The sequence below is a fragment of the Ziziphus jujuba genome, chromosome 10, assembly GCF_031755915.1.
Source record: "Ziziphus jujuba cultivar Dongzao chromosome 10, ASM3175591v1".
Lineage (NCBI taxonomy): Eukaryota > Viridiplantae > Streptophyta > Magnoliopsida > Rosales > Rhamnaceae > Ziziphus > Ziziphus jujuba.
Genome location: NC_083388.1, coordinates 19,364,282 through 19,383,599, shown reverse-complemented (window position 1 = coordinate 19,383,599; position 19,318 = coordinate 19,364,282). Strand labels below are relative to the sequence as shown.

At 34.2% G+C, this 19,318-nt stretch overlaps 3 protein-coding genes across 6 annotated transcripts; 2 read left to right on the top strand and 1 right to left on the bottom strand.

Annotated features, from left to right (window-relative positions):
* Positions 1–1,403: 1,403 nt before the first annotated feature.
* On the top strand, positions 1,404–6,681 carry LOC107411707 (serine/threonine-protein kinase haspin homolog). Its single transcript, XM_016019346.4, has 15 exons — positions 1,404–1,532; positions 1,628–1,754; positions 1,942–2,043; positions 2,481–2,571; positions 2,829–3,418; positions 4,103–4,226; positions 4,381–4,490; positions 4,824–4,935; positions 5,157–5,249; positions 5,332–5,393; positions 5,469–5,599; positions 5,682–5,752; positions 5,832–5,884; positions 5,998–6,064; positions 6,280–6,681. Exons 1-15 carry the CDS (start codon positions 1,517–1,519, stop codon positions 6,406–6,408), a joined length of 1,878 nt encoding a protein of 625 aa, XP_015874832.2. The 5' UTR covers positions 1,404–1,516; the 3' UTR covers positions 6,409–6,681.
* Positions 6,682–8,376: 1,695 nt separating this feature from the next.
* LOC107411718 (uncharacterized) lies at positions 8,377–11,584 on the top strand. The gene is given in 5 exon segments (XM_016019362.4): positions 8,377–8,732; positions 8,735–8,845; positions 9,032–10,459; positions 10,625–10,811; positions 10,926–11,584. Coding segments are annotated over 5 exon segments (1,935 nt in total). The 5' UTR covers positions 8,377–8,713; the 3' UTR covers positions 11,116–11,584.
* A 951-nt stretch (positions 11,585–12,535) lies between these two features.
* On the bottom strand, positions 12,536–17,199 carry LOC107406966 (nuclear envelope-associated protein 2). 4 transcript variants are annotated; one of them, XM_048468085.2, is made up of 6 exons: positions 16,752–17,190; positions 15,669–16,043; positions 15,402–15,509; positions 13,592–14,053; positions 13,381–13,482; positions 12,536–12,986 (listed from the first exon to the last, which is right to left on the bottom strand). In XM_048468085.2, the coding sequence occupies exons 2-6, from the start codon at positions 15,894–15,896 to the stop codon at positions 12,819–12,821; spliced, it is 1,068 nt and encodes a 355-aa protein (XP_048324042.2). In that variant the 5' UTR covers positions 15,897–16,043; positions 16,752–17,190; the 3' UTR covers positions 12,536–12,818. The 4 variants fall into 4 exon arrangements, with proteins under 4 accessions (XP_048324042.2, XP_048324043.2, XP_024925439.2 ...); XM_048468086.2 differs by lacking the exon at positions 16,752–17,190 and adding an exon at positions 16,205–16,310; XM_048468087.2 differs by having other exon boundaries at positions 12,743–13,000; positions 16,752–17,199.
* Between the last annotated feature and the right edge of the window lie 2,119 nt (positions 17,200–19,318).

Here is a 19,318-nt window from a genome sequence, read left to right as displayed (position 1 = left end):
TGATTTTTTGCATTTTGGGCATCCATCCACAATTTGAAGCCATTGTAGTTCTCCATTCATTAGCATTATCTCGTTGTTGCTCTTGACTTTCAAACAGCTCTTCAAAATTATTATTTTTAGTTTCTTATGTTAATAATGATGATGAAGATTCATCATTTGGCTCTATAGAAAACTCATCAAAGCGATGTTCCTTGTGAAGAAAATTATGCAATCCTACACAAGCTAAAACTAGCTCTGCTTGTGTCTTAAATGGAAATGGAGGTGCAGGCTTAAAAATTGTGAATCTAGATTTGAATATATCAAATATCCTCTCAATTACGTTTCTTAAAGAAGAATGACGAAGATAATGGATACGTTCCTTACAAATTCAAAACTTCTCATCTTTTTTTTTTTTTTTTTTTTTTTTTTTTTTAACTCAAAACTTCTCATTTGGAATTCAAAATTTCACAACATTGATTTAAGTTTTCATCAAACAATAGTAGGATAATGCGAAAAAAGCAGAAAAATTGACTCATATCCCAAAAACTAGATCAAGCAAGGAAGCACGGGGAGAGAGCTCATAGGAAAGACTGTTGTTTTAGTTGCCGTCAGTTTGCCGGTTTCGTTTGACCGTTCGTCCAGCGGGTTAGGTTCGTCCGTTTGTTTTTCGTTCTTCGTGCTGTCTCAAAACAGGGTTTCACTTAATGTTTTGTGTTTTAAAATCTTAGGAAATCTCTGGAGTGGAAACTAGATTTGTGAAAAGCTTGAGTATTTATACCTAGCATTTCAAAATTCAATCAAATCCATCAATTTGTAAAATCCTTCTAAGTTAATGGCTTTTTGAATACTGATAGACTTTTATAGACTTTTAAAAAGTTATAATTGAATAACATCAAATTTATATAGATTCTACAGAATTCTGAATTGAATATCATAATATTTTAATAGATTCTATCGAAATCTTAATTAAATATCTTTGGATTTTTAAAATCTTTAAAATTCATTAAATTTCTAATTGAATACACCCCTTAAATGTTTTATTTTGACATTATATTAAATAATAAATTATTCAGTTTTATATTATATACATTATTATTAACTGAAACAAAAATGATGTATTAACCATTAAATGACATATATATATATATATGTATATATATATATTTTTTCCCTCCTGTGGAAGATAGTTTTGGTTTTATAGAAATTTCATAGTGAAGTTTGTGGAGATCAAAAGAACATATATGAATGTGAAATATATCCATTTTACAAGGTTTTTATTGTTATTCTGTTATTTTATTCTAAATATTCATCTTGAACCGAATTATGATATGGGCTTAATAAGCCCATAGAAAGTGAGTTGGAGAGGAGGAGGGAGCCCAATGGAATGAGGCCCATAAACAGTTTCTGCAAGTGGAATACATAGACGGACATTCCAGTCCGTAGTCCCTTCAGAATATACATCACAAGGACCAAGGCTATTCGTCTCCCGCCAACAGACAGCATTCAAATTCACTGAGTGTCTCTCTGCAACTCAGAAATGGGTTCCAAAACAGGTACACAGAGAGAAGGCGTAACCTTGTTAGTTTTGTTTTCCATTTGGAACAAATTTCATACTGTTTAAGTGTTCGTATATATAAATATGTTTTAGGTGGGAATTGCGTAGATTTGTGGTCAGAAATCGTAGGAAACGATCAACAACAAGAGCAGCATTCGCATGGTGAAGCAGTTTACGGAAGGAGAAAACCCAACAAAACCCCTCAAGATGTAGTTCCCCCGTACGTTCTATTTCTTTTTTCTTTTTTTTAATTTTAAAATTTTTGCTTTTTCTTGGGTGTCCCTGCAATTTTATTTTTGGTTCTCTTCTGTTTGCGTTTTGGAAACATTTTACCTTCTTCTTTTTTTTTTTTTTTTTTTTTTTTTTTTTTTTTTCTGTTTTTGTGTTTTTGATTTTATTGTTGTCAGAAAGCAGTTGGGTTCCTATGGTGCTACGAATCATCATAGGGTGAGTTTTGCTGCTGCTGCTCCCAACAAGCGTGTAAGTTGGAATCGTTCCCTTTCCACCAGGTTAACTTCTCATTTCCCACTCGCTCTATTTTATTTTATTTTATTTAAAACTATGTCAAACGCATTGGAAGAAACTGGGTTCCCATTTCTTATCTATATGTTTGAGATTTGGCTTTCTGCTATATTTGCATTTTGTAATATGAGTTTGATTAGTTTATATCCGTTGAATGGTTTTTTTTGGGTGTGTAGTTTTTGATTACTAGAGGATGCTGAATGAAATTTGCGTCAAATTAGATTGTTTGCTTGTATTTTGTTTCTTTCGGGTCCTTACTTTATTTATATTATGTGGACATTTGGGTGTCGACTAGTATCAACTATGATTTTTGTTTCTGGGTTTTTACTTTGGGTGTGATGAATTGGTGATTAGTGAAATTTTCTTCTAGAATAAAATAGCCACTATATTATCTAGATTTCTGAGCGGTAATTTTTCCAAACAGAGGGAGGACAAGTATTGCTGTTGGCGCTTGCATTGATCATCAGCCTCAACTTAAGCAGGCTAAAAGGAAAGGAAAACCTGCTTTGCCTAAAGTATGGCTCTTGCGCTCTCCTTTTTGCTTTTTTGTATCGCATGCTGTTTTTGGTATATTTTATGGGAAGTTTTTGGCTAATGAGCAAGTAATGCTTTATAGTTTTTGAATTGAACTATCTCAGGTCTGTTTTCTGGTTGCCACACTCCTCTAAAAATTTAGGAAAATATTGATGCCTTAGCTATTTAATATTACATGGTATCTTAGAACATTTCAGTTTAGTACATTTTATGCTATCTGTGTTTTGGGCATTTCCAGGGAAAATTTGTGCAACCCTCCAATTTCGACTTGGAGCGAGCTTACTTTGACGAGGTTGATGCCTTTGAGTTGTTGGAGGAGAGCCCCTCACCCAAGAAATATGGTACATGGGCCATAGGCAACCAAACTGATGTTGCAATACCCCATTTGTCTTCAAGATTAGAGAAATGGTTAATTTCCAAGAAGTTAAATCCTTATGGACCTTCTAGTACATTGTCCAAGATATTAGGAACTCCAGCCAAGGGCCCGGAAACCATAGATGAGGAGGATTTTGATTTTTTGAATTTGAATACCACAGAAAGGTCCTCTTTCAAAGTCAGTTCCCAGTTGCATTCTTTTGAGAGCAGATTGAAATCAAATTTGACTGATAGAAATGTTCTTGAAAGGGATATCATCAAATCACACAAGATAGATACAAAGGGTGTGGGAAATGAGTCTTGTGAGGATATAGAATTTGCGGTTAAGAAACTCTCTCTTGCTTCAACTTCAACTTCGTCGGAAACTGATCATTTGGATCCATTTGCTGCCTTATTAGCTGTTTGCGGACAGTCTACTCCCTCCAAATTCCAGGATGTATTCTCTAAGTATTGGTAAGTTGCGTATTCCTTATAAACAATTGGGCAAGTCCGTATCTTGCTCTTTTTTTTCCTTTTTTTTTTTTTTTTAATTTATTGGTTTCTGTTTCAGAATGCAATTTCTAATGATACTTTGTGTTTTTAAGTTAAATATTCATTTAATCCAATGTGAAGGTCGCTTTTACATCTTAATAAAGTATGTCTTTCCTTCAGCAAATGGAGCCTTTTTTTTTCTTTTTAAATCACTAAACACAGGTCTGTTTTTATCTTCATCATATTCTTCCGGCACTTTCTGAGTGCTCGGGCAGTATAAATGAATCAACAGAACTCTTGCACGTCAAACCCAAATGCTGCAATGGTTCGTAGGCATATCCATGTTTTGAGGTTGATAGTTTATTCTTAGCCCAGGTTAAGGTTCATGAATTACTTTAAATGGTCGTCGTCATTAGTGTAAAAAAGATGCATAGGATCTCAAAGGTAAAAAGAGGCATCTATCAGATGGAGAAGTCTGGGTTTATAGGCTTTCTGTCTCTTGAGTGGTCCATGACTCCAGTTAATATCAGAACTCAAACCTGTCATTACATTGTTTTCTTTGTGGTTCTCTTTGTAAAATTTTATTTGGTGATTATTTTCTCGCCAGAGTTTAATCTCTGGATGGGTTCTGCTTGATCTGATTGCACACTAAATTTTTGTATCCAGTGACCTACAGGAGATCGTTAAAATAGGTGAAGGAACATTTGGAGAAGCTTTCAAGGCTGGCACTTATGTATGCAAAATCGTTCCCATAGATGGAGACTTACGGGTAAATGCTGAAGTGCAAAAGGTAATTACTCATTACTCTATCCACGTATCCTGTGTGAAGTTATTTCACTTTTATTGTAGCCCTTTAATGTTGTTATTATAATTAAGTTTGCCCTTGTTTTGTTTTGTTTTGTTTTTTTTCCTGACCTATTTGGTAATGTGGATGCTGAATCCAGAAATCAGCAGAATTGCTCGAGGAGGTTGTACTCTCCCGAACTCTTAATTGCTTAAGAAGACAAGAGGATGATGTTCGTAATGCTTGCACAACCTTTATTGAAACTGTAGAGTACGTATTTTTTCTGCCTAATATGTTCAAAGTTCTGCAGTGCTATGCGTACTTAAGATTTTATAGAGAGTATTTATATCCCCAGTTAGTTTTAGTTGGATTCCTAGGTTCTCATTCTGAACATCAAAGTCAGTGCACTAGGCATGTGCTTGATCTTGGTCAACTGATAAGGCTTCTAGTCAGGCTAGATGTTGACATATTGGTGAGATCAGGCCATTGCCTGACATGGTGGATGCATTTGCTTTGGTGTAAACTTTGATATTTTATGAATATTGTTACTTTGCTAGAGATAGTGTTATATTTCTTTTGATCCCAGTACTCTACACTTTACAGTTTGAGGGTATGCCAGTGTTCATATGATCCTTCATTAATAAAAGCATGGGAAAATTGGGATGAAAAACATGGTTCAGAAAATGATCACCCCAAGGACTTTCCAGAGAAACAGGTTTTTTCTTGTCTATTTATGTGGTGCTTGACTTGTCTTCACTTTGCTCTCACTTCTTACTCTTGTGCTTACCTTAAGCACATGACATGCGAGTATGTATTGGACCAGAAGAAAACAAACTTTCTTAATAAGATATATTATCTGCAATATAAATGAGTTATCTTAGAAAGAATATGATATGATTTTAGGTTGTTAATTATGATTGACAATTTTGCTTTCAGAGCTACGTTGTGTTTGTGCTGGAACATGGGGGCAAGGATCTTGAAGGCTTTGTGCTTCTGAATTTTGATGAGGCTAGGACTTTATTGGCTCAGGTGAGTTGCAAACTGCAGTTGCAATTTATAGGTGACTATAAAACTTTTAGTTTTTATTATCTGATTTTATTATACATTCCAGGTTACTGCTGCCCTTGCTGTGGCTGAAGCTGCATATGAATTTGAACATCGGGATCTTCACTGGTATGGTTTTTATGCAAACTATGGTTATCATTTTGAAGTCGCTGACTGCTGACTTACATAGTGCATCTCTTACAGGGGAAATATACTTTTAAGCCGGAATGATTCCGTTACATTGCAGTTCACTCTTGAGGGGAAGAAATTTTTTGTCAAAACATTTGGGTTGCAGATATCAATAATTGACTTCACTCTTTCAAGAATCAATACTGGTATCTTTTTTCACTCTTCTCACAATGAGTTCTCTTTAGTGGACAAATTTGATATGAGTTTTGCATTGTTAACAAATATCAGGTGAAGACATACTTTTTTTAGACCTCTCTTCGGATCCTTATCTCTTTAAAGGTCCCAAAGGAGACAAACAAGTAAGGAACTGGAATTAAAGTTGAGTTAGAAATTTTATATTTGTCAAAAGACATAATTGAGTTTTCTTATTATTTACAGTCTGAGACATACCGGAAGATGAAGGAGGTAACAGAAGATTGCTGGGAGGGAAGGTACCTTTGTTTCCCCAGTGAAATTAATCTGGAACCTTCTTGTTGTATGTTTTTTTATTTTTTATTTTTGCTAGATTTAATTGATGAATAATCATGTCTTATCATATTTACAGTTTCCCAAGAACAAATGTCTTATGGCTGCTGTACTTGGTGGATATACTGCTTCTCAAGAAATCATTTGTAAGAGCTTTCTTTTTCTTTTTTTCTTTTTTTAATTTCTTCAATATCTTCACCAAATCATTAATTCTAATCTGTACTATTTAACTCTACAAATTTAGATTTTGTGGTTCTAAACAAAAGTGTCTAGAAGTTGTTCAGATAGATATTAAGAGTGGCTTTAAGTTTTACAATTATAGCCTATCAGCCCAGGTTTTTATTGTTCAATGTGTTGCTAGGAACGAACATCAAAGAATGAGAGAGATATGCGCTCATTGAAGAAGCGTTTAGACAAATATCGGTCAGCCCGAGAAGCAATTCTGGATCCTTTCTTTGCTGAATTATTTGTTGATGTCATCTCGTCGTAACTTATTACTCGAGGATGAATATATTGTAAGTTATAACAGAAAGAAGGAAAAAAGAAAAAATGGTTGCTAATTGTAAATTTAGCATGAATTATCCCGCACATTTTGTGTAGAGTAGTTGTATACAAAACTTGGTGAACAATGAGCCAGTTGTGATTATATGTCATGGAAAATATTTAGCAGTTACTTTTACTGGAAACTGTTTCAACTTTTCTTTGTAAATATTGTAGTTTCGCCATTGAATGCCTTAATAAATGTTAAATATCAACATGATAATCATGTTCTGATGATGCCCAGAGAAGTACAGAATTCATATCCACTTTTTTGTATAGCATCTGGTATTGTGCGATCCCACCGCATTCTGAGTCGTGGAAAAAAATTCATGTGTCCAAAAAAGATTGGACTTTGCTTTACATGTTCGAATTTGAATTTTGCATGTTATGTTCCAAAAGATGTGGACCAACCCTTATCTGTACCTGTTCCCCAGAATCTCAAACTGTGAAGTTGTACATGTCATTTTAAGATAACGAATAGTATCTGAAGGTTTACTATTTTCGGCCAGTTTAGTTCAATAATATTGAAGTACCAAATTAGAACCATTCTAAACTTTAAAGAGAAACACAACAAATTCATAAAGCAAATAAGCATAAGCTGGATTTGCCCCATATCTTTTCTTTATACAAAAGAAAATGAAAATTGCTATTTTATCCACCAATGTTATCGCCGTTTTTGACGTATGAACCACATTCTATCTCTTAGCTTGTTTGCTTTCGGCTGAGACTCTAGTCAGACAAAGTGCTTTTTGATTCACTATCTTGAAAAACACAGAAAATATTATAAATTTATCCACACATGGGTTGTCTCCACTGGGATTGTATATTCTATATCTTAATCTGCAGAAAGATGTGCCGCTGATAGTATTATTAGAAAAGCATAAAATAAAATAAAAAGGAAAATAATTTGGCAGCAGAAAAAAACATCATTTCATAAAAGGTTTTTTGCTTGTCAATTTTTTATATTCTGCCCCTTAGTGATGAATATATATAGTCAGCACAGAGTGAAATTTCCAATTTTATATCACTTTTCACATTGTTTGTCAATGGGAACTGGGGTATGGCAACCTTATCCAAGAAGAAACTATCAAAAACTTGAACGAAATTTCTAGGCCTATTCCCAGGGTGATTATTATTATTATTATTATCATTATTATTTTCCCTTTGTCTTTGTATTTTCCTTTACCTTTTATTAGCGGTAATTAATTTTGCAATGCTTTTTGCTGATCTAAGCCAAATTGAATTTTAATATCTTCTTTTAACACCATCCAACCAATGTAAAGTCTTTTAATGGTCTTATCATTTTGAATGCCTCATCATTCCTTTTTTGGGACTTATCTGATCCAAAACACAAGCTGCCTTTTCATATCCGTTTCTCATTATTTGGCAAATCCTTGATGTAGCGAGTAGATTTGAGCTTCGTAATAATAAACTAAACAAATTACTGTGGGGAGGCTGAGCAAATAAACCCCCTATGACCTCATCCACAGGAAGAAATTGCCACTAAATTGAAAGTTTAATGACACAACGGCAACAGCATGTTATAAGGAGTTCAGAGGGCGAAAAAGCTACTGTCATAAAGGTACCAAATTCTAATTAGAAAAATCCTAAGAAACCTTAATGACATTGCTCAACCCATTCAAAAAGTTCGATCTTTAGTGCTTATTTATTGTTAATGTTATTTGGTAGTGTAAAGGCAGAATATATCAGATGCTGCTTCAAAATTATGAAAACTTGACAATACCACCCCAAAAAAAAATAAAAAATAAAAAAAAAAAATATATATATATATATTAAGAATGTTTAGTGGGCATGCCATCAACGTTGGTTCTGGGGGTATCTGAGAACATAAGAATACTGCATGTTTGTCGGTAATCCGTAAATGCATGTGCATATGCATATGGTTTGCCACTTGTCAAGGATTTTGCTTTATATCTTTGAATTTATAAATATATAATTTTCTTTGGAAAATGGAAAAGAAGCGAAAAAGCATGGCTGATTCTTTCTTTCCTTTTTTCTACTGTCATGAAGGGACACAAGGTCTCCAACCCCATCCTTCATTACAAAGTAATATCTTTTTCTTTTATCATCACAACTTGGTCTTCCTTCTTTAGTTCTTTCTTTTTTTTTTCTCACTTTTCTCTCCTCAACTTTATCTTCAACACTTTTCCCTCTCACCCTCTCTCTGTATCTTTTCTCTCCAAGTGCTTTTATACCAATTCTATGAGAAATTTTCTTCAAAGCACCCCCATTACATGAATCGCATAAAAAATCCATTTGGGTTCTTCTTCAGTCCCAGAAAACACTTCCTCATATTACAATGGCAGAAGGAACTTGTAAATGGTTCTTCTTATTCTTCCTTACTCTTTTCACTAGCTGCTCTTCTGGTAAGTAACTATTACACACCCAAAAAAAAAAAAAAAAAAAAAAAAAACTTTTTTTTTAATGTTACCCAATTTGAGAAATGGAAATATAAAATCTTTTCGGCTTTTGATCATTTTCCTGTTGCTATACTTATTTACGGCTAAAAATTTGCAGTGTATATTAACTCTAGCTTCTTTTCTGCTTTCCAGGAACTCAGGTGGGTTTCTCCTACCATGCAGGAGGAAGCACAGGGACCTCATATCTTGATGGAACAATGTCATTCCTCGAGCAAAACAATGTTCCCCCATCTAAGGTTCGGGTTTTTGTGGAAGATCATAAGGTTCTGAGTAATCTGTACAATAGGAGTTTGTCTGTTGATCTCTATGTGAACCATAGCCAGGCTGAAATTCTTGTACAATCTACATCTGCTGCTATTTCATGGCTCAAAACCCATGTAATCGCTTTTCTTCCTCGAGTGAACATCAAGAGCATTATAGCAATTAGCAGCAATGAGCTTCCTACAGTTTTATCCACCTTGAAATCCATACACTCTGTTCTCACTGGTTTTCATGTTGACAGACAAGTTAAGGTCTCGGTTTCATTTTCTTTACCATTTTTGAAGAATTTGAGCAAAACCCATGAAAGAGAGCTACAAAAGATTCTTACTTACATCAAGGAAATAAGATCATATGTAACTGTAGAAGCCAGCATTGATGGAGAATTGAGAGTGAGTGATGGGTTTGTTGAGTCAGTTATTGAAAGAGCCAAACTCGCTGCATCCATTCTTGCTTGCAAAGATGTTCCAATGGTTTTGACAATCAAGAGCTCTGCTGTTGCTGGGGAAAAAGAAGTGGTTGAATTCACTCGTAAAGTCTCCAAAGCTTTGTCAAACAACAGGAAGATTAGAGGTAGGATTGCTGGGATATATGCAGATGTAGTACAAACAGAGGATTTTGCACAGAAAGAGCTTGAAAGGGAAAAGGAACAGATATTCCCTTCTTCACACAGAGAACTCCTGAGAAAATTAGACCTCAAAACCACTTTACATGACACAATTATCCCACCAACGACAACCTTTACCACAACTCCCATATCAACTACACCAGTCCTATCCCCTGATAACCCCTCACCAACCATTGTCACCGTTCCATCTACGGTGACAATAACACCAACGAATCCTGCCACTCCGGTGGCAGTTCCCTCCACCACTCCCATCACCATACCGCCCGCTGCCCCTGCTAACACACCAGTTACAACACCTGTTACAGTTCCGGGGGCACAACCTGTCACTAACCCTGCGACAACATATCCAGCGCCGTCTGGACCTGTTCCGGTTACAACACCGGTTACGAATCCTGTGCCACCTCCTGCAGCCACCAATGCTCCTGCAGTTCCGGGAGCTACCTGGTGTGTGGCTAAAAGTGGAGCACTTGAGACTGCACTTCAGGCGGCACTTGACTATGCTTGTGGGATGGGAGGAATTGATTGTTCACAGATTCAGCAAGGTGGGAGTTGTTACAATCCCAATACTTTGCAAAACCACGCCTCGTATGCATTCAATGGCTATTATCAGAAGAATCCAGTTCCTACAAGCTGTGATTTTGGAGGCACTGCCACAATAGTTAATGCCAATCCAAGTAAGAAAAGTTATTTTCATTGATCATGTTTGACTTCTTTTTGGTATGAGTATTATCTGTTTTCATTGATGATCATGTTTTACTTCTCTTTGGTATGAGTATTATCTGTTTTTGTTGCTTCATAGAAGTAAAGCCTTCTTAAACCCTCCATGAATTTTGTAACAGGCACTGGTTCCTGCATTTACCCATCATCCTCATCGTCACCATCAACACCATCAACACCATCAACACCATCAACTCCAACGCCATCAACTCCAACACCAACAACTCCAACTCCAATCCCATCATCAACAACTCCAACACCAACTCCAACAGCAACAACACCTCCACCATCAGGATCAGGGGTAACAGGGTAAAGTCTTTCTACCTGATGAGTTTCAAAGCTCTTTTTTTTCATGACTTCTTTAAGGAAAAATAAATAAATAAATAAAAGTAACCTTGTATTTTATTCCATGTATACTTACAGGTATGGTACTCCACCTACCGTCTTAAATACTAGCAACCCAGCTTCAGGAACCACCCCCGATTTCGGATCTGAAATCCCTCCTGGTTACAACAGTTCAATAACTTCCAAATCAGTTGGTTTGAGGCCATTTTCTGGCTGCATCTTTTTACTAACGTTCTTTGTTTTGAGAAAACTTGTCATAGATGTTTAGGATTTTAGAGGCTAGCCAAGTTCAACAACCGTCACAGAGCTGTGTACAGAACTATATTTGCAGGGGAAGATACAAACAAGTGACTTGCAGAAGCTGAGTTGATAATTACCATATCCTTTTAAGGTAGATGGTCACTAAGCCTGCATGAGCTCCAATATTGGGATATGCTAATTTGGTTTCGACCATAGATAAAGTTCTATATGTTACATTCCATCTCTAAATGTTGGGATGCTTAAAAAAAAAAAAAAAAAAAACATTTTCAAAAACTGAGGCGTAATGGGTACAAAAGAGATTTATGATCTTTGTAGATCTGTTAGAAGTTGTGGAGGTTTAGGAAAAAGCCTTATGAACAGATATCTGCTAAGAAAGTACTGATTAGAAGACCGATTTGAATCTAAAATGTTGGAGAAAAAGTGTTTGTTTCACATTGTATGAATATTATTGAATGGACATTGAATTCTACATTTCATTAGTGTAAAGTTCGGCTCTCTTAATGGAAACCATGATACATCATGGCAATTGGGCAACTCATCTTTGCATGTGGAAAATAATATTGAGAAAAGCCGCCCCCTCCCCGCCACAAAAATAAAAAATAAAAAATAAAAAATAAAAAAAATAAAAATCTATCGATCCCTTTCTAAGAGCAGTTTAATTCTTGTTTAAGCATAATTTTCCTTCTAACTATACATCTATAAAGCATATACCAAGTTTGTGTAGCAAGATGCTAATTACATTAACAACCATGTCATACCTTATAGATTCAAGAAGTTGGTAGTCCGTAAAATTCCAAGAATATATAAATTAGAGATAAGAATTGCAATAGAGATAAAGGATAGCGTTTAATGTCCAAGAAGTTATTGAAGTAGACACATAGTGTGAACTTTCTATAAAAAAAGAAAAAGAAAAAAGGACACAAAGTGTGATCCATCTTTGGCGTGACAAGAAAAGGTAAATAGTATAGATATTTTTCTCCTAACAATTATAAAAGCCATGTAACCACCTTCATTAAGCTTTGGATACCCATTTGTACATGCAAATCATCATTGAATCTTAAACGACACTATTCCACCAGATCTTTTGACTTCGATCTTGATTTGAGATCTGTGAAATTATAACCAAAGCAACTGTGGAAACCCAGTAAAATTTGTAGTCTACTTTAAGGATCATAATGTCTAGTAGGCTTTTACCAAAAAAAATAATGTCTAGTAGGCAATCAATTTGTTTTTTCTAGGAAATGAAAAAAGGATAAAAGAAGGTATCACAAAAACCGAAAAGGTAAACTAATATTTTGTTTTTCTTTTACAAAGATGTATAAAATTTACTCAGAACAAAAATTGGATTTCCACAATTATGGTAGCCATCACGCCATACAGATATTAATTGCTGTGTAATATCAAGTATTGTTTTAAGCATAGCAAAATGACAAAAATAGTCTACTAGCAAATATTACTCAAAGAGCATAAAAAGTAACGCCCTACATAGACTCAATATTTGATATATATACCGAAAGTGTAGTATCTTAACTTCTAACTATGAGAAGAGCGAAATGTACTTCTCAGCTACTGCTACACAAAGAGCGAGAACCTCTACAATGAGCATATCTTCAAGCAAAATGGCCTCCTGCAACTATTCCTAAGCACCTCAACTAAAATTTTAAAAATTTCAGCTTCTTTATACACAGTAAATATTTCAACGCAATGATTTCATCGCTTAGAGAACACTACCAATACTAGCATTGACATGGACACCACGATTTTGAATCCAGAAGTTTCCCAGAACTTATGCTTTTCAGCACCCGATGGTTCAACCTGCTGTTTTGCTGCTAACTGCTCTTTAAGCTCTTTCAAAGCTTTGTCTCTTCGCTCTCCCATCTGTCATGATGAACCTATTAGATTGTAGAAGTTGCAGTATGACCTTTGCTTATATGAACAGAACAAAGAACTTAATTTCTTGTGGAAATGGAATCAAATTGTGCTCATTTGGTCAGTACAAAATGAGAGTAGCGTTCAAAGATGCTAGTTTGTATGATGCAGGGGCAGGGCAGATCATTAGTAACTGAGACAATATAGTATGTGGGCCATTTAATCGAATGAAAAGGACCCACATGGCTTCAGTAGAACAAAAAACGTCCTACTGAACACATGGCGGTCCGTATAATAATATATAGGCTAACACAGGATCACTAGTAAATAAAACTTGGCATGAATCAACTTTGACTTTTAATAAAGTAGGTAAAAACAACATCAAAAACAGAATCATAATTACCCTTTGGAGTCTGCGTGTCTGCGAGCGAGCTTCGTGGAGACAGAACTCCAACTTCAACACCCTCTTTTTAAGTTCCTGATCAGCTCTTCGTTGCTTCTCTAACTGTTTGCAGAAAGATGTTTGCAATAATGAAAACCCATGTTGAAACAAATTTAAAAAACACAACTAAATCGGAAAGAAAATAAAAAGATAGTTGAAGATGGAAGTTTACCTGTGACTCCAATTCTTTAGTTTTATGCTTCCAGTGAGCAGACATTACCCTGATTTCATCTCTCAACTTAGATATTTCTTCATCCTTCACAACTAAAAGCTTATTGATCTTCTCAATATTCTTTGGAGAAACCTCGTCTAATATCTTCCTCAGTTCACAGTCCTTGTTTGCCCCAATTTTAGAGACAGCTTGCATTATATCCTGTTCGATTCTCAAAACTTCATCTTTCAGTTGCTTTTGAGAAGACTCCCTAGCTTGGAGATCCTTTTGCAGGTTATCTAATTGCTCTCCTAGCCTTGTTACACGATCCTCATGCTCTTTTAGTGCGAAATTCTTCTCATCCAATTCCTTCAGAAGTGTTAAACATTGGAGTTGAGCAGATTGAGCCGATGCAGTACTAGCATCTGCAGTTGCTTGAGTGGCTGCTAGTTGTGATCTAAGACCATCCAACTCCTTGAGGTACTGTTTACATTATAAAGAAGAAACAAGGGTTACAGATTTTCACAAGCTCCAAAATAAGACAGCTTTATACTAGCATGTATATTGATTTAGTTGGCCATAATCAAAACCAGACCAAAACTAATTTTAACTAATCAAAACTAATTATAGATTATTCCCATATCAAAGACCCTTGGTTATGCTCACATTAAAACCTAATATTAGAAATAAGTTTCTAATTAGCAATTTGAAATTAAATCAAATTTACCAGAAAAATCAAGATTAGTAATAATAAAGTAAAAAAGATATTTGCTTGACCAAATGTAAAAGTTATGCAGGCACATGAAATTAGGAATATGATAAATTTAAGACCCTTGGTTATGCTCACATTAAAACCTAATATTAGAAATAAGTTTCTAATTAGCAATTTGAAATTAAATCAAATTTACCAGAAAAATCAAGATTAGTAATAATAAAGTAAAAAAGATATTTGCTTGACCAAATGTAAAAGTTATGCAGGCACATGAAATTAGGAATATGATAAATTTTCAAATTTTCTAGATTATTAATATGTTGAATCTCCTGATTATCAATAACATATTTAATGTCAAACGGCCTTCCACTAACATTGAGTTAATGTTTGCCAGTAAATGAGAAATTTAATGGTCATCATTAATTTTACTAAGTTAGGGCTTTATATCTTTTTAACCATAATCATTAAGTTAAGCCATCTCCACACCCATTTTCCAGCTCAACACGCTTTTCATCACCATTTAATATTTTTTTAGGGGAAAAAAAAAAACAAAAAAGGTAAAGATTATAATTGCAACAAGTATAACCCATAAGGAAAATGATTTAAAAAAAAAAAAAAAGAGAAGACAACAATAAACAAAAAGAAAAAATCAAAGCTTGCAAAAATTTTACTATTGACAATACAAAAATACTTGTACAGGAAATTTAAAGTGAGACAACATGTAGCAACAAGTTGTATGATAGATGGATACCATTCCATTTCACTCACTTTCCTGGCGATAAGCTTAGGCATAAAAACAAGCGTTACTTTGAATCTTCAAGCTACAGAGAAATGAAAACAAAAATATAATATATTTGGTCTCCGTGCCTCTCTGTGGGTTCCGCCAAAAAACAAAGAGAAAAGGCCAAAAGGAATCCTCAATTATGTGCATGGGATGAGTGGTATAGTTGATAATTTTGATGTAGAAAGATAAAAATAATAATAATAATAATAATAACAAATAATAGATCAAGAAAGCTAACAGCAATAAGTAGCGAATCATCTATTATATGCATAAATATTATAACTTAAGCAACAAAACTCAAAAGCTAATTAAAGAACTGGGATATGAGTGGGGACCTTCTCAGCAGTAGATGCTGAGGCCTGAAGCTGTCCATTCCTTTCTTCCAATCTCCTCTGCAATCTAGTAAACTCTTCTTCCATGTTTTTAGCCTCTGTCTCAGCTTCCTGAAAAAAACACCTCAATCAAAAACTATGTTTCAAATATACAACAAACTCACTTTACCCCACAAAACAAAAAGGCACAGAAAAGAAAAAAATGATTGACTTCAAGCCCCAAAGTATACATAAAATACAAAAAGAACCAGAATCAGAAAAACTCCATGCCTGTCTGGTTAAGGATTCTTTGGCAAATGATTGCTCTTGAGATGCTAAGCGACTCCTAACCTCCTTTAACTCCGCCGCCAACGACACCACGTTGCGCCTGAAGCTCTGCTTCTTCTCATTCAAATCCTTAAACAGAGGATCTATCTCATGGACTGATAAGGAGGTTAAAGATAATGAAGATGACGATGAAGGCAGTGATGCATATGATTTCTCCGAATTTGACATCATAAAGTATAAATTTTTATGCAACCGGTGACGGTGACTTTTGCTATTGAGGATCTGAAGCTATTTCCTATACAATGATTTAGAATTCTAAGGGCCAGGAATCAATCAAGAGCTCTATGATCCTTACAGTGGAAGCTACCATGTCCATATCTGCATGTGAATATGGTAGATGCACATTAAATTAGAATGGTCTCCGAGAATATTTAATATTGAAACGGTAACTTGAAAAGTACTATAAAAGGGGGTTTGACGGTTTAGTTGTATAACTTCAAAAAATGAAAATTGAAAGTTTAATTAAACAAGAAGTCTACCAATATCATTTTCTCGGGAAAATATAGTCCAAGAAAATTTCTTTTTTTTTTTTTTCTCCGCCACATATTATAGTTTCTCCAGCCTCCACCTCAACATCAACTATTATGAAGAGAGAGAAAGAGAAAGAAAACGCTATGAAGAAATACGTGCCAAGTTCTGTCACTCTCAACTAACCAAATAATAGTGATGACAGAGAAAATCCAAATCAAATGGATTCTAGAAATTAAACATTAAAAAAAAAAAAAAAATACAAACTTGATGCTGGTAAAAAAATGAAAACCAACCCTTTCATTTTCTCCAGAAAATTAACTCAACAGTTATGAGATGCACAAGATTGAAGCTGATTCGAACTGACCCAAAAATTAAATTTTTTTTTTTAAAAAAAAAAACCCAACACAGAAACCAAGAAAATTTAAAACAACATGAAATCAGTCACCCCTTAAAAAAAAAAAAAGTCATCCCTCAAATCTAACATGCAAATCATCCAGCAAAACGTGAAGTACGAAATTCAAGAAAAACGTAGCCTTATTATCACAAACCTCTTACCTCAAACAACATCATGGGATCACAAGGAACATGTTTTTCCCAACTAACAAGCAGAGTTTAAACGGAAAACCTCAACTCACAATCCGCGAGAGAGAGAGAGAGAGAGAGAGAGAGTTTGAGGTTTCAGAGGAAAACCCAGTACCAATTACGAGTTTCACAGTAAAATCCACTTGGGAATCTCTCTCTGTCTTATTTTCTTATACGTATCTTTTTTGTAATGGTGACAGATAAGCACTCTGCTGGTTTTTTTCTTTGTTCAAAGAAACAGAACAGAGACGTGGTGGTGGTTCAACCCGACGGCGCAGATTCACCTTCTGGATGTCATCGAAGGGTTGAAAATGGAAACCCAAACAAAAAAAATACCCAACAAACCCGTAAATATCGGATTTTCTTTTGAGTCAAAAATAATTAAAAATATAAAAATTTTGTCTTTACTCTGTATGAAAGAGAGAAGAGGGAGAAGAGAAAGAAGTGGCTTGTGTTTCATTTCGACATGTCGACTCGACTCCCTGTGTTTTATTTGGTAGGTTGTGGTTCGGAAATTCCAAGCCTCGGGTTCGTAAAATGTGACGATTTTCGAACCGATCCATTGGATTTCCATTTTGACTCAAAGCGCGGCAAATCCAAATTTTGGGTTTTACCAATCAGTTCTCGCCACGTTAACATCTTTTAGACCGTAAATCAAGATCTTACTGCATAATGGGCTTAACCCATTGTGAAATGGACCCTCAGTGGGCTCCCTATTTTTTATTTTTTATTTTTTTATTTTTTGTGGGTTTGACAAGTAGTTTTGTCTGGTTGGTAACACGGTGAAGGGAAATATAAATAAGAAGCAAAGAGCCACAAGTTTCTCTTGAGCTATAAATATGATAATTAGATAAAAATGTAAAGTGGGGGCCAAAAATAAACTTTTGAAAGGAACATATCCATACAATGCAATTATTGAAAAAAAAAAATATATATATATATATATATATAATAATAATAATCATAAAGCACTCAATAAATGAACGTACCAAATTGAATTGGGAATTGGTTTTATCTTTAGAGATTAAAAAGCATAAAAAAAAGTATCCCATTTTCTTGTATGTACTTATCGATTAAGGAAGAGACACGAGGAATAATATTAATCATGAATGTTAAAAAAACAATGTACTTTTGTTACCAACACAAGACTGCCCAAAGTTAGCAAATTTAAAGTTAGTCAGTTGAATATATCAAACTTAATTTAGAGGTTCAAAACATCTTTTACTAGTTCAGATGAGAATCAAAGATTAAATGGTAGTTCGATTCCCCAGTTAATTTATCTTATATATGAATATGCATGCAGCATAATGATTGCAACAATTATTTTTATTTAAAAAGATACATAACTTGGGACAGATCTGTTGTCTAATTGAAAACCCAAATCGTTCAATTTTATGCGCACCTCTAAATTAAAAAAAACTTTATAATTGTTGACTGTTTTGAACAAAATAGTTATTTATTAGGTGATTGGAATTGGTTCTAACATGGAGATATTTTTATGTGTTACGAATATTAAATGAGGAGGCAAGAGATGTTCTTGTCCTTATTTCATTGCTTTTTTCACGTATGAAAAATAATTAAAAAAATATTAAATAGAGTAGAAGAGAAGGCATGTGCATAATCAGTCATTTCTATGTATGCATGGGTGAGTTATACATACATACATATATATATATATATATATATATTTACTATTAAAAGATAGAAAAACATAGATGGGCAACAAATTATGGAGAATCCAGAGTATCCAAGCTAATTGGTGAAGTGCATTAATGAAGATGAATCGGATTCCATACTTTTTAAAATAAATTTGTATGGCGCAATGAAGGGGTAGTAGTAATTGATTACATTATAACATTCACACCACAAATTCATTAAAAAAAAAAATCTACAACTAGTTTTCATGGTAGGCACATATTTTGTCCTTTTATTTATTTATTTATTTATTTATTATGATGTTAGTGCCAAATGACGGCAACCATTTATTTTCTCCCCTTTTCTTTTTGGCTGAAAAGACAGGAACCATTTATATCATAGAATTTATAACCATTTTATTATACTCCCGAATGAGGACGGGACACTTCTTTGCTAGTCACCCGCTAGCCATTGCATAAGTTTTTTGGTTGGCTGAAGTGCTAAAACAAAGGTGTGAGCATAAGCTTTTAAGTGGTTACCCAATTCTTTATCAAATTCAGATATAATATCTACTTTTAGTATTTAAATCCAATTAACATATATGAAATGTACGTCTGTTAAAGATTAGAAAAAAAAAATATATTTGTTTTAATATTATATATTTTAATATTTATTATTTCATCTGTCTCATTACATTTTTATTTTGTGTATAATAAAATGGTGATGTGTAAAATTTTTTAATTTCATATTTGGATGTGCCAAAATGTAAGATAATGGAACAAGTAAGTAGATAGAAATCAATAAAGCTGATCTGAAGTCATAAGATATATAATGCACCTTAATATCCCTAAAATAAAAATAAAAACTTTAGCAAGCGAAACAAACAAATTAATTAAAAAAGAAAA

Excerpts from the sequence above, each read along its gene's own strand:
- LOC107411707 (XM_016019346.4), top strand. Across the intron at positions 5,250-5,331 it reads CTAGGACTTTATTGGCTCAG|GTTACTGCTGCCCTTGCTGT; the intron begins GTGAGTTGCAAA and ends TATACATTCCAG. Across the intron at positions 5,394-5,468 it reads GAACATCGGGATCTTCACTG|GGGAAATATACTTTTAAGCC; the intron begins GTATGGTTTTTA and ends CATCTCTTACAG.
- LOC107406966 (XM_048468085.2), bottom strand. The coding sequence starts at position 15,896 with ATGATGTCAAATTCGGAGAAATCATATGCATCACTGCCTTCATCGTCA. Across the intron at positions 15,510-15,668 it reads AAGAATCCTTAACCAGACAG|GAAGCTGAGACAGAGGCTAA; the intron begins GCATGGAGTTTT and ends TGTTTTTTTCAG. Across the intron at positions 13,483-13,591 it reads CTAAAGAATTGGAGTCACAG|TTAGAGAAGCAACGAAGAGC; the intron begins GTAAACTTCCAT and ends TTCTGCAAACAG.